Raw genomic sequence first — 13553 nt, 5'->3', positions numbered from 1 at the left:
CCACCTTGCGAAAGTTGTATGTCGTCATTGCCGTACATGCGTCAAGCAACATCCATGATACACATCCCCCATATTTTGTGTTCCACTTCCAAGAGCAAACGGACTTGAGCGGATGTGCCCAGGATTAGCAACTAGATCTTTCAAAGGTCATGCAAGACCCAGCGGTAGGACCCTACATATGTGACACGGCAGATGAACTTTCATTTATCGAAACACGGCCCGCTACGGCCGGGTAAACAACGTTGGGACTTTATTCATTGTGTACAAAGGTGAGATATATAGATAGCTTGTGATATTGAATACAATTTCTATGTGTATGGACAGGATCGTCATGTAGTTTCGCTATCGGCACGACAAATCTAGAGGCAGTGTTATATCTGACTACCTGACTTTGTATTTGGGCATGACATCAATAACGACACCAATAGGAGAGACGGTAATAATACCGTGGAAGGTTCTTGAGTCTCATTGCGTACCTGTAGTCATTCTGCTTGGCGTTATCGTAGTCCGCGGGGTCCTCCTTTTTGCAACGACGATGTTTATCTTCGTACAGTCATCCGAAGTCGATGTGCCAGCGCAGATTTCACAGAACCAGGAGGCTACAACAGGCCTCGATCGTCTCTACAATACTCCTTCGTATGCCAACCTAGCTCATTGGTTCCTCCCTGGATTCGGGAGGGGAAAAGTACCGAAGTATCCATGAATACATTGGGCGAATGGAGGGAGGCTACGCCTACAGCCACTGCTATAATAAATATAATGACTACTCTCGCGGCGTCTAAGATTGTTGGCCTGTTTCTTGAATAAGTGTCAACAACATGACTCTCGTGGAGTCGTCTCATACATTGTAAGTCTGTAGAATATATTTACGATCCTTGCCTCGATCTATATTACTCAGACATCGGTGACCATGAGCATTTTGTTTCTGGGCAGCTATGACTGACTGCGATTTGGCCTTTATTCAGTATTTTAACCCTCAAAGTTTGAACTAGGACAATCCCCACCAGCATTCCCAGTCGCTATTTCACCCTGTTGTTATTTATTTCTACTTCTTCTCTTCCTTTTTCCTTATCTAGTTAGCCTTCAATATAAGCTTGTTCGGAAGCTATGGGACTATTCCTACCGCATATAGCTTCCTGTATACGGGTTCCGTGATTGCGCCGAGGCTTGGTCATGGATTAATTGGGTCTCGCGATGAGAACTATATTCAACATGCACTTCAAATAAGTATAATTGAATACAGTTGCTGAATGATTCTAGATATATGTGTAGAATGGGAGTATCCACCATAATGTTATGTCTAATCAGTGACCCAAAACGCTCCCTGTGTACACAACCTCCACGGCTGCGGAGCTGCGCGAACGTCAATCATATCGGCGTGGATACCAATAAAGCTTCATGAAGACCTACGTTGCAGTAGCTGAAAGCATCTCCACCCTCTTCGCGTTGGTGAACATAGCAAGAACAGCGGCGAAGACCGCTGTCATCGCAGCTGTAAGGCCGACTCGCTTCTCTGCCTTGTTCAAATGTTCGAGATGTAAATAGTGAGAACAGGCGATACAGAGGAAATACTGGCGGTAATGACGCGCGAGGCTCTATCTATGGCGGAGTCATCGTTAGAGTGCATACCGTAATCTTCGTCAATGAAATGTTTCTTTCTGCGGTGTTCAAATAGGCGATGGTATCTCTTGAGGAAGGGTCCCGCCACTCAGGATACAAATGCATCACTTTTTATGGCCGGAGCTTCCGGCACAACGTAACTCCTCGGATCTTCATTGTACCATATGGCGGCTTCGACGTCCGAGAGGAAATTATCGTTACCCTTGGAGCTCGATTTCCATTCTTAAAGTGCCTTAAGCTGATATCCGTTTGGAGGCTTGCTGGCCGACTTGAGATGCTTAAATGGGTCAGAACCAGTCAGGCATTCGAGGTGACTTCACCAACCTTGATTTATGTACGGCTTTGCAATAATCAGGATTGCTAAATATCTGAACGACTATTTTGCTGCTGATGATATTCGTCGAATTTTGCAAACAAAAGATCCATCACGCGAATCTATTGTCCTCCTTCAGATCGGCTAAGTAGCAGTTTGCGAAAGTTCTGCGGATACTCCTTCTCCAAATCGCACGTTGATGCATCGTTCAGTTGATAATGGTATGTAAATTATTCTTTGAGATATAAATATCTCAGCCTGCAAGCTGAGCAGTCAGAGTGCAGATATGTCATCGAACCTCAGGAAAGTAGCCAGGTTGCCATCACCCTCCACCTATGGGCGAGCCTGTAATAATCTTTTGGTTTGCAATTAGAAACCATGGTCATTGGTTTAAAATCCTCCTAGTGGAAGTATGATCGAAAAGCATCTTGGTTTTTGCACTTCGGAGAAGTTGTCAACTCTATGGGCACACTTCTGTTCTTGGTCGAAATGTGTGGGTAGTGTACGTCAGGCTGAGCTTTGAGCCTTTCTCGGGACCTGGCCGAACAACCTAAGGTTAGGAGATACAGACCCAGATTCTTCGGCGTAATTTATCCAGGTTGGCTAAGGGCCATCGTATGCCTCTGTGAAATGCTGAGCGAGAAACTGAATTGTGATCGCAGTTAGCGTAGACTGGCATTCCCATTTACACCCCGAAGTACATTCGAAATTATAAAGCGTGGCATTTTGTTCTTTCCCCTACTTGCCCTTCGTCGTTAAACGCAGCCGTTATTTTGAGACTGAAAGTTTTGAATGAAAGACGTAACAATGATAGAGCAGTAGCTTTAGCAGATCCATTATCCTTGGATTTGAGTACCGCGTTTCTCGGGTTTACAACTCATCGATTGTAAGCTCTATTACACTCATCACGCAGGTATAGAACGTCGAACAGTCGCTCAAAAATGCTGACGAGTGAGGTTCGGGTCATGGCTACTATAATGCAAGAAACTCCAGGCATAATTGAGTCCAATGTGCTTTCAGAATCAACATCGAACAATGATACTCTGCCAAGAAAGGGATCTCCAACCGATGGACTTGCTTGAAAAGATGTGCAGTGACAGAGCGAGGGATCAGTCGTGGGTACAGTTGAGACGCCAGCTCACATGGGCAACCAAAGAGAAAGAAATCATGGTTCAGTACGATGCATTCGAACGCGGTTATGATTGAAGGAGTATCTCATCCGACTGAGTCCTTTTATTACCCATTCAAGTGAGTAGCTGGTCTGGACAAGATTAACGCAGCATCAACATCAACAGTCAGATGTTACCTATGGCGTATGTGTTTTAACCCCCACACACATGAATATGACCAGACTAACACCTTGGAAGTTCGGCTATATCAACATTAGTCTCCGAAGATTCAGACGAAGATGAGAATGAGGCACACTCCTTAAAATTGTCTTTAAGCGCGCTAGAAGAGGCGACCCATCACATGGTCGATCTCCTGATCCGATGGTACAGAGTGCGAAGCAGTAGAGGAAGCGGCTGCCCAGTTCATAGATTCCGGTTTTAAAGAAGCTATAACTATGAAAATTGACCGGTAGCCAATCGACGGCATGACGCATCTCACGGAGATCAAGGCGCTAGGTAACTGGGACTCTGGGAGTGACGTGAACGAAGTTTCGGAGTGAATACTAAGAGAAGGGAACATGCAACCTTCATGATTGAGACCAGTTCCTACAGTAGACTAGGTCGAAATCACATGTTTTGGCGAGTGTACTTTTACTCTACGCATGAAGTTATACTCTTTGGGTAGACGGCATCAGATATGAATAGTAGGCGATATGAAAAGTTCCATGTGGTTCCGAATGCTACACCACATTCGATCTCGAAAAGCTCAGAAAGGAAGTCACAGGAGCAATGTTGGTGGCTTTCGGCAGCAGACGGATGATTAAATGTACGTAAACGAAACCCTTATCACCACCGGGTACTGACAATCGCATAACGCAGAAAGCACAAGAAGCAGCTAAGAAAGAAGAGAGAATTTGAAGAGCTCACGAAGATGTAGAACAACGGATGGCTGAGGCGGACCTTTCGTGGCAGCAGAGCATCTTACGTCGGGGCACCTCTACGAGCCTGAGCGGACAACAAGGACCAAGATCACCGAGTCAGATGGTATGATGATCTATCTCCGATGGAAATCAAAGAGCTTCTTCTGTCGAGCCTATTTAAACTTATACTCTTACTTTCTCTTTCCTGTGAAGACCCAGTTAAATAAGAGTCAAGTTAGTAGGGGCATTATGATTAATTTATGGAACTATAATGCAATCAAACTCACACAAATGGTTTCAAGAAGCGAAGCGTAGTACCAAAGTACTCCGTTACGGAATTTGCAGCTCGCATGTCTTCTATTTTGAGCAAACATGTGGCTGTATTGCTCCTAGAAGGAGAGATAAATATTCACAAGAAAGAAAACACGGCCGGCTGGTGCAAGAATTATGTCTGATAAGCACATCATTTTGCATCTAACGTTGGCATATACTGGATCTTCTGGCTAAAGTTTGATTGATATATCCCACGCATCCAGACCGACAGCAACTCCTGTCACTGCGGCAGCATATCCAATCAAAATACCCATTGTCGGTATTGGCCCAACATCCAGGGTAGGCACTGTCATGTTCACCAAGCCTGTCAGCAAGTTTGCAACCAGGAATACCGCCAGACCATTTCTGTTGAAACTTCTCAGCACCCTGCTTGTGGCTGTCTCATATGCATCCTTTTCAGTCTTTGCATCTTGCGCGTTATAGAAAGCCGGGAAGAAGACGGTGTCAATGAGGCAGAATAGAAATATTTGCGCATTGTTGAAAGCGACAACCCACAAGACGTAAGGGAGATTTGCAAGGCGTCGCGACACATCAAGCCCGGCACCACGTATTGGGTTCGTGCTAAAGTAGTACGCCGCACTCCAGACTGCGGACCAGAAGGCCATCAAAAGGAGTAAAGTGTTACGCTGGGTCCCAGGAGTCGACGTGTTGTTTGGATTGACACGACGGGGCAAGACATACATCCCCGCATCCTGTCCGGCGAGAAAGATGGACAGGTATCCGATGAAGCTGCAGATTCCTTCTCTATTCATAGAGACGATATCGATCCGTGGAGCCAAGAGGATATAGGCTTTCAAGTTGGTGCTCTCAAGTACGACTTGATATAGCACAGCGAGGATGACAGAAAGCGCAGCATAGCTGGGCACAACCTTTAAGATGCTCTGGAAAACAGCAACGAAGGGAGGCAGGAAGCCGAGCGTGAAGAAGAAATTCCAGTGGACTCCATATTCCGTGACATGCTCCGCGTAGTCAAGGCCTTTGACGGTCAGAAACCTGATGAACCCTAGCACAAGAAGTGGGAAAGAGTGCCGCATGGAGTAGAGCAACCTCTGGTATAAAGGCGTAGCCTTTCCCTCGGCCCGTTCTTTCAAGACGGGACGAGCTGCCACTACGCCAGCGCTGAAGACGAAGCTTCCCACACCAAGGTCCATAAGAGAAGTCCCCCATGTTTCGACCTTGGCAAATCGGCGTGGAAAGATGCGAAAGTCGACAGCGAGGATAGCGAGGCACGTAAGTACCAGCATTGAACCCCGATACTGCGTCAAGAAGGGCTTCAGCGACAAGACGCCAAGCGCACCTCCTGCTTTGCCCGCACCATTGTTGGTCTTTGCGCTCGGCGGGAGCTTCGGCTTCTTCATCTTGGGAGTGTGTTGAGGAAGTACATATACGAAGATGGCAGGCGAGACGATCAGGCCGAGAAGAAGCAGCGGCGTCGACGACCATAGGGTTATGGCGAGCAGAGGCGCTCCGACGGTGAGCAGGAAATCGACCAGCAGGGAAATAGGGTTTGCGGTCCTGAAAAAGGACTGGCGAGCCTGTAATACAGACCAGAGAAGTAACGCGATTGGAGCGACGGTGGTCACAAGGTTGATTTCGGAAACAGAGCCGCCAGCCAGGTTGGACACAAAGTCCTCCTTCAACTGCTTGTAGCTCGTCGAATTGGCTACCATGGTCGCTGTCGATGCGCGAGGTGACGAGGAAGCAGGAAGGCAAGGAGGGATGAGATGGCTGGAGACAGGTCTCTTTTACGCGCTTATTGCTAGACGGTAGAAGGCTGTCGAAGCCATATAACCCAGGGCTTGGTGCCGTGAGGACAGCCTGTCAATTGGTGTAGCAACCGTGCCGAGAAAATGCCACGATGGTTAGATTTGACGGACGAGATGGAATTCAAGTCGAGCATCCAGGCTTTCCGAGGAGCCCCGTGTCCAATCAACACAATCCGTAGAAAGATGGACATGACGCTGCATGGTGGGGCGTATCTTGGGCCATGAGCCACCCACCCCTGGGCTGGGGCATATCTGCCAGGTGTCAACTGCCAGGCACCATCGATTGTCTCCTCTCGACCAGCCTTGAGTCTTCTGAAGAAACGTATCCTCAACGCTGCTCTTACCATGTATTAGGTTATGCCTCTCTGACCAGATGCATTAAGGAGAACTCATTTGATCTTGAATAGTCTAACTAGTATAGAGCTACCGTCTTGTGCAAAAGCCGTGTCCTCTTTTTCGCACTCTTCGCGTTTCGGCGCACGAACTTTGTAGGGGTGGACAAGCGTTGACTTGGTACCTATCTATGTCTACCATACAGAGCCCGTAGCGCACAGCTATATACGCTAGAAATACAGCGCGATGTACGACAGAAATATAATGTTGCGTGCGCTAGGAAAATTAACGTTACGTATATTGAAAATATAACGTTGCGTATGATAAATAGTCTAATATATGCCCAAAAATTATAGTGGCAGCTATAGGCGGCTGCGCGATTTTAACATCACCCTGTGATCTATGGAAGTAAGGTGTGGCTAAACCTAAAAATCGCGAAACGAACGGTCTCAGCTATAAGCCGTCGTACACATTCGGTCCGGTGATGTTATACTGTAGCGGTCGTGGCTTCGTCTAAGCGCGCAACTGGATACAGTGTTTGGCCGACAGCTACTAATCATGTGCAGCGTTGCATATCCGCGCCGACTGGCGAGACCTGTCAGGTTGACCATGAAACCCCAATCAGGGCTCACATACGCAGGTGTGTGCATGGAGGCGCAATCCACCAGGCTGACCAGACTTCTCGCCCCTGGCCACTCAATCCTGCCTCACTCCGCATTGCATCGCATGGTCTCCGATAGAACATATACGTTCTGCGTAGAGCATCGCGTAGCACTCAATCTCGATGAATTCACTAAACTGCCATCTCGGATGAGAGATGAATAAGTAATTGGTGAATACTCGCTTTCACGTTGCTCTTTATAATGTCGACTAAGCCGCTAAGACGCAAGGACCACAAGGACTACAAGGTCGGATGGATATGTGCGCTCCCGAAAGAACAGACTGCGGCGGTTGCCATGTTGGACGTGCGCCACGCGAGCCTGTCTAAGTCGACTACTGATTACAATACCTACACTCTAGGCTCGATCGGCGACCATGACATCGTGATAGCCTGCCTGCCGAAGGGCAAGTACGGCACGACCTCGGCCGCAACGGTAGCGACGCGTATGTTGAGCACATTTCCAGCCATCAGATTTGGTCTCATGGTGGGCATTGGCGGCGGTATTCCGCCCAAGGTCAGGCTCGGAGATGTGGTTGTCAGCGTGCCGACCGATCAATACCCGGGGGTTGTGCAGTGGGACATGGGCAAAGCAGAGCAAGGTGGCACGTTCAGGCGGACTGGGGCCTTAAACAACCCGCCGACTTCGTTGCTGACTGCTTTGACAATACTCGAAACGGAACAGGCGATGAATGGGTCAAGGATCCCAGAATTCCTCGATGAGTTGGCGCGAAAATACCCGCGATTGACGAATGATTATCTGAAGTCGGAGTCTTTAAAGGACATTCTGTTCAAGGCGGCTTGTCATCATGCCAATGGTCATGGCAAGCCAGACAACCACGGCGCAGATGGAAGCGAGGCAAACGAGAATAAAGAGGACGAATATGATCAAGAAGCGGAAGAGGATTGCCGACACTGCGATCCAACACAGATTATCAAACGAAAGCCGCGGGATATGAAGATCCACTATGGACTCATTGCATCTGGCGACCAGGTCATCAAAGATGCTGCACGCCGAAGAAGGCTTGTCAAAGAACTTGGCGGTAGTGTCTTGTGTGTCGAGACGGAGGCTGCAGGATTGGTGGACAACTTTCCGTGTATTGTTGTCCGCGGAATTTGTGCGTATGCAGATTCGCACAAGAACAAAGCCTGGCAGGAGCATGCTGCCGCGGTGGCGGCTGCTTTCACGAAAGAGCTGCTAGGGTATGTGACAGTGGGCGAAGTGGAGGGAGAGAAGACAGTCAAAGACATACTTTCAAGTTGTTAGTTTTCCAACCGCACTCAATCAAAAATAACTTGGGCGCGTGCTTACTTGGTCGAATCACGTTGTATAGTATCTCAAACTGCGACGTCTATTCAAGGAGACACCACAGACATTAAGCAGTTACTGCTCAAAAAGGAAGATACGGATATACTCAACTGGCTCTCGACTAATCACTATGGTACGCAGCAAAGCGACACTTTAAAGCGATGGCATCCGGAAACAGGGCAATGGTTGTTGACATCCGCGGATTACCAAGACTGGCTCCAGACAAGGGGAAGGACGTTATACTGTCCAGGCATTCCTGGCTCAGGAAAGACGATCATGGCTGCGGCAATAATCCACGATATCACTCAGCGCTTCTCGACCAATCCAGCTATCGGCCTAGCTTATGTCTATTTCACCTTCTCTCGACAGCAAGAGCAGACCATCGAGCATATACTAGCAAGTCTTCTGATGCAATTACTGCGGCGACAATCTTCCCTGCCCAAGTCTATACACGACCTTTATGAGCATCATACAAAGAACGGTACACAAGCCACGTACGCCGAGCTTTCTGCAGTGTTAAGTCGTGTGGTATCTGGATATGACCAAGTATTCATCGTGCTGGACGCTCTAGACGAATGCACCACCGAAAGTCAGTGTCGAGCGAAAGTCTTGACAGATATCATGGAGCTTCAAAGTAAGACAGGTACGAATGTTCTGGCAACGTCACGGGTGCATGACGAGATTGCCTCCAGATTGAGTTGTTTAAGCACGTCATCATCAACATTACCAATACTGGCGCGGGACGGAGATGTCAGAGTTGTGTTAGATAGTCAGATGAAAGCTCACGATCAAGAACTCTTCGATGGCTCTTTTCGAGAACTGGTGGCCTCCAAAGTGATTCAAGTAACGGAGGGAATGTAGGCATCGTACAAGCACTTCTCTTAGGGTATCGACTAATGGTTTCGATCTAGGTTTCTGCTTGCACAGCTGCATTTAAATGTCCTTATTGGATTGCCGACGAGAGGAAAAATCAAACGTGCGCTTGAAGGACTTGCCACAGGACCGACTGGATTACATGCAGTCTATGAGCTGGCAATGGCCAGGATAGCAAGCCAAGGCAATGGCTATGATGAGTTGGCGAAACTGATTCTGTTGTGGATTGTGCATGCTCGTAGACCGCTATCTGCCTTGGAGATCCGACATGCGCTCAGCATAAACCCAAGTGCGGACAGGATCGACGAAGATGATATACCGACTGTTAAAATACTCAAGTCTGTCTGTGCTGGCTTGGTTACGATTGACGAGGAGAGCGGGATGGTGCGGCTGGTCCACTATACGATACAGGGGTACTTGGAGCAAACGGGAGAGAGGTGGTTTCGAAATGTACAGGAACATATAACGCAAAGTTGCATCACGTATCTTTCCTTCTCTAGCTTCGACGGCTATTGTGAGACAGACGAGGAGTTTGAGGAACGGCTCATCACATTCCCATTTTATAGCTATGCGGCAAGTGAATGGGGCCATCATGCCCGGGCGAACTCAACTCAGCACGGAGTAATCGAGTTTCTTCGAAAAGAAATGCAGACCGCAGCTTCGATTCAGGCATTATTTGCAGTTAGGCACGGGCGTGGTCACCCGTTGTACAGTCAGGTTATCCCGAGACATATGAATGGGTTGCATTTGGCTGCACTTTTTGGTCTGCACTATGTGGTTGGGACATTGTTAGATATTTATTATGTTTATGATAAGGACAGTTATGGTCGAGCCACGCTGTCGTGGGCAGCCATGAATGGACATTTGGGTGTGGTAAAGCTGCTTCTCGCGACCGAGAACGTGGATATCGATGCCGAAGATAGTGATGGCCGGACACCACTATCATGGGCAGCCGAGGAAGGACGTGTGGATATGGTAAAGCTGCTTCTTGCGACTGAGAAAGTGGATGTGGATGCCGAAGATATAGAGTATGGCCGGACACCATTGTCGTGGGCAGCTGAGTGTGGACATTTGGAAGTGGTAAAGGCGCTTCTTGCGACTAAGAAAGTGGATATTAACACAAGAGATTATGATGATCAGACACCGCTTCTATGGGCAGCTAGGAATCGCCATGCGAAGGTGGTCGAGATGCTTCTTCATATAAAGGAAGTGGATGCTGCTGTAAGCGATAAATTTGGTTGGACAGTCCTGATGTGGGCAGCTGGTAATGGGCATCTTTACCTGGTCAAGATGGTACTTGATACTGGTGAACTAGATGTCAATGCGGGAGACGATGAAGGCCGAACACCGCTATCACGCGCAGCTGAGAATGGATCTGCGGAGGTCGTCAAGCTGCTCCTCAATACTAAAGAAGTAATTATCGACGCAAGAGATTGTTTTGGCTGGGTGCCGCTGACTTGGGCAGCTAAGCGTGGACATACGAAGGTTATCAAGCTGTTGCTCTGGCCTGAAGCTATTGTCTCGGGCAGTCGAGAAATGGGTGTTTGATAATGGTGAAGCTGCTTCCAAGGACGAAGCGATTGATGTTTTCTTAAAAGGAGGCACGCGATTAGAGGAAGAAAGGGAAAGACCGAACTAAAAGTGCATGGTATCCATCTGCTCATTAATTCGGAAACGGTAAAGCGAGTGCGTAATTATGAATAGTAACATGATTGAATCGAAGACGTTTTTGACGGAGGGATGCGTATAAAACGTGTGTGATAATTATTAAGCTAGTAAGATCTGAACTCACCACCTTGAGCTCTGAGTGTGTACACACTGTAGCCAAACTTCTTGATGTATAGTAAAGTAGTCTTTTATGTTGAAGAGCTTATCGGTCGCTATGAAAGTATAATGTCATAGTACTATACTCAATACTGTCAAGATAAAGTGCATGATAACTTTATTTGTTCAAAGCCATACTTGGTGACTAACTAAGATACGAGGTTTGTCATTGATTCATTCTTATACTAGCACAATCTACCCACTTTCGGCGCAATATAGCAAATTCTTGGTATAAGTACAGCAATGGCTTCTTCTTACAGTATTTCCACTCTATGAGTTGGGAATGAAATGTAGTAAGAAGTTTGAGCCATAATCGAACGTGACGAGGCGGGAATCGCTTTGACCCTGGAAGAGCCAGTGATGCAAGACAGTGGTGGGCCATTCCTGTGACAGGATGAATTTGCACTTGCATTTTTGGTCAAGAAAAATTCATCGGTCAGCAATATGGTGACACTTACAGTACAATCGCGACCTTGGAGTCGATAACAACCTGTATTTGCCCTCATAGACTGTACTTTCCAGATGACCTCCTGGCGTTCATTTCAAGTACCTGGCTTGTGCACTACCAGCTCTGTAGTCACAGGTACAGAGTCATCGCTTATCCACCCCTGCAAAGTCCGTGCGCCGTAACGCAAAGAAGGGAATACTCTGTGAAGAGGACATGACTTTTGCACACAACTTAATGGTCGTGCACGTTCCGAAGCAAGCCTCTGGCTTTGTCTTCGTTGTCTTCTTTGCCATTGGGATTGTCTTGCCACATGTCTACACCTCCAGTCGCCCTCCCAAATATCTCTTGATCAATAGCATATGAGGCCACAATTGACGGTTATAATATTCTTTATGACCTTGTGTTACACTGTGACAATGACTTCTTTTGAGTCTAGCTTTGATTTTCCCGTCTATCTGATGCCGCCTTTGACTTATTTGACTTTCTTCAATGCGCGGAAAGACGAGACACAAAAGAAATGTCATCTCAATCCCGCTTATCAATGGACACCGTCTTCTGTTATTACCCAGCCCATGGTGCTCTCTAACGATACAACACGTTACCGTTGGATCTATCCACCTTTCTAAGCACACCAAGTTGCCGGACTCCACCAATTCATTGGATAGCTAAACCTAGCTTTTATACTGCAAACGTCAAGCCGTATTCGGGGAAATGCCAAACGTTACCGAGACTATAGACTCTACACGAAGACCGAGTCTCGAGCCAATATGGACACTCTACCAAAACCTCAACGGCCTGCCCAAGACTGCCTTCAGACCGGCCAATAGTCCTGAAGGCCTCACACCTTCGCCAATGTCCCCAAAAAGTTTGCCTAGTCCCATCTACCCGTCCTATGACCGTTGTATGGAACTACACGAACGAGCAATGGTTAGTCGTCTGAACGGACTGGTCCGCCAAAGCACTACGAGCATTACGCCCCCGAGACATGACGATGAAGACTCACCCTTGGCAAAACAGTTCGAGGAAGTCACCATCCTGCCGCCCTTGAACTTGCAGCATGGACTTCCACCGCCTCCTTCACCTGCACCGATATTTGCTCCTCAGCCAACGAGGCATCCTTTGCGGAGATCTAGGACTGTATTAGAACCAACGACGATGACTCTAGACCATGCCCTTCCAGAAGAGCCATTTCGAGAACTCGAAAGAAGAAATAGCACAGCGAAAGTGACACGTCCACTTCCACCTCCACCTCCGATTCGGAAGGAATCTTTTGTGGATATTCGTGACCAGCTCCGAAGTTGGGGTCACGTATACTACGGCAATGCCAAAACAGCAGATGCATTCGTAATTGCGAGATCACTGCGGCAACATAGTGGCACGGCCGTAGACTTTAAGGCAGATATAGGATCTCCGAAGATCAGAAATTCAAATCAAATGACCATTCGAGCAATCATTCGTCCCAGGGCTTTAGAGAGGCAGTCATTCCTGATTCAGCGGAGCTTCGATATTGAAGCACTATGCACGTCGGTACCAGATCCCGTCGAATCATCGCTGCCAGCTATACAAGAACACCAATCAACCACTTCGGGTCTTCAGGCGTTACCAAGGCCAATCTACCATAGAAGACGAAGCAGTGCTAAATCGATCGAACTGCTATCGCGACATGGGAGAACAAGCGTCTGCATGGACTACGAGGCGCTGGTTCACGATGCTAAAGCTGTACCGATTCGTAAGTTTCATCTCCTTCCACTCCAGACATATCGAGAAGCTAACATTATAAGCAGATTTGAAATATGCAAGAGCATGGTTACCAGTGTTGGCCGCACTGCTCCAGTCGGGCCATATACGAGAAGGAGATATCATCTATTTGCCACTGCCCCATGCTGAAGCCTGGCCACAGACAATCAAGTACCTATATACTGGCCATGGTGAGCTTACGGAAGCAGTAAAGGAGAACATTACTTACCTTGCCGGCAAGTTCTAAAGTGAGCGCAGCTGACCATGCATCGATGTGCGTGATGCGCAGGAGAGAGAAAGGGAGGGGGGG

The 13553-nt window shown here is 47.8% G+C and overlaps 5 protein-coding genes across 5 annotated transcripts; 4 read left to right on the top strand and 1 right to left on the bottom strand.

The window, feature by feature from the left end:
* Positions 1–4453: 4453 nt before the first annotated feature.
* BKA67DRAFT_182515 (GPI-anchored wall transfer protein 1) lies at positions 4454–6124 on the bottom strand. Its single transcript, XM_046095289.1, has one exon. It carries the CDS (start codon positions 5963–5965, stop codon positions 4466–4468), a length of 1500 nt encoding a protein of 499 aa, XP_045961441.1. The 5' UTR covers positions 5966–6124; the 3' UTR covers positions 4454–4465.
* Positions 5964–8319, top strand: BKA67DRAFT_590837 (nucleoside phosphorylase domain-containing protein; the record flags this gene model as incomplete). Its single annotated transcript, XM_046104627.1, has 2 exons — positions 5964–5972; positions 7294–8319. The coding sequence occupies 2 exons, from the start codon at positions 5964–5966 to the stop codon at positions 8317–8319; spliced, it is 1035 nt and encodes a 344-aa protein (XP_045961440.1).
* Positions 8320–10269: 1950 nt separating this feature from the next.
* Positions 10270–10722, top strand: BKA67DRAFT_488113 (ankyrin repeat-containing domain protein; the record flags this gene model as incomplete). The annotated part of the gene is made up of 1 exon (XM_046096942.1): positions 10270–10722. A coding segment is annotated over one exon (453 nt), but the record flags the coding sequence as incomplete, so codon positions are not given.
* Positions 10723–11790: 1068 nt separating this feature from the next.
* Positions 11791–12493, top strand: BKA67DRAFT_554560 (uncharacterized protein). The gene has a single exon (XM_046101998.1). The coding sequence runs from the start codon at positions 11866–11868 to the stop codon at positions 12130–12132; it is 267 nt and encodes an 88-aa protein (XP_045961438.1). The 5' UTR covers positions 11791–11865; the 3' UTR covers positions 12133–12493.
* On the top strand, positions 11791–13490 carry BKA67DRAFT_673016 (uncharacterized protein; the record flags this gene model as incomplete). The annotated part of the gene is made up of 2 exons (XM_046108723.1): positions 11791–13235; positions 13291–13490. Exons 1-2 carry the CDS (start codon positions 12218–12220, stop codon positions 13488–13490), a joined length of 1218 nt encoding a protein of 405 aa, XP_045961437.1. The 5' UTR covers positions 11791–12217.
* Positions 13491–13553: the final 63 nt, after the last annotated feature.

Source organism: Truncatella angustata (genome assembly GCF_020726525.1).
Source record: "Truncatella angustata strain MPI-SDFR-AT-0073 chromosome Unknown BKA67scaffold_2, whole genome shotgun sequence".
Taxonomy (NCBI): Eukaryota; Fungi; Ascomycota; class Sordariomycetes; order Amphisphaeriales; family Sporocadaceae; genus Truncatella; species Truncatella angustata.
This window is presented reverse-complemented; position numbering and strand designations above follow the sequence as displayed.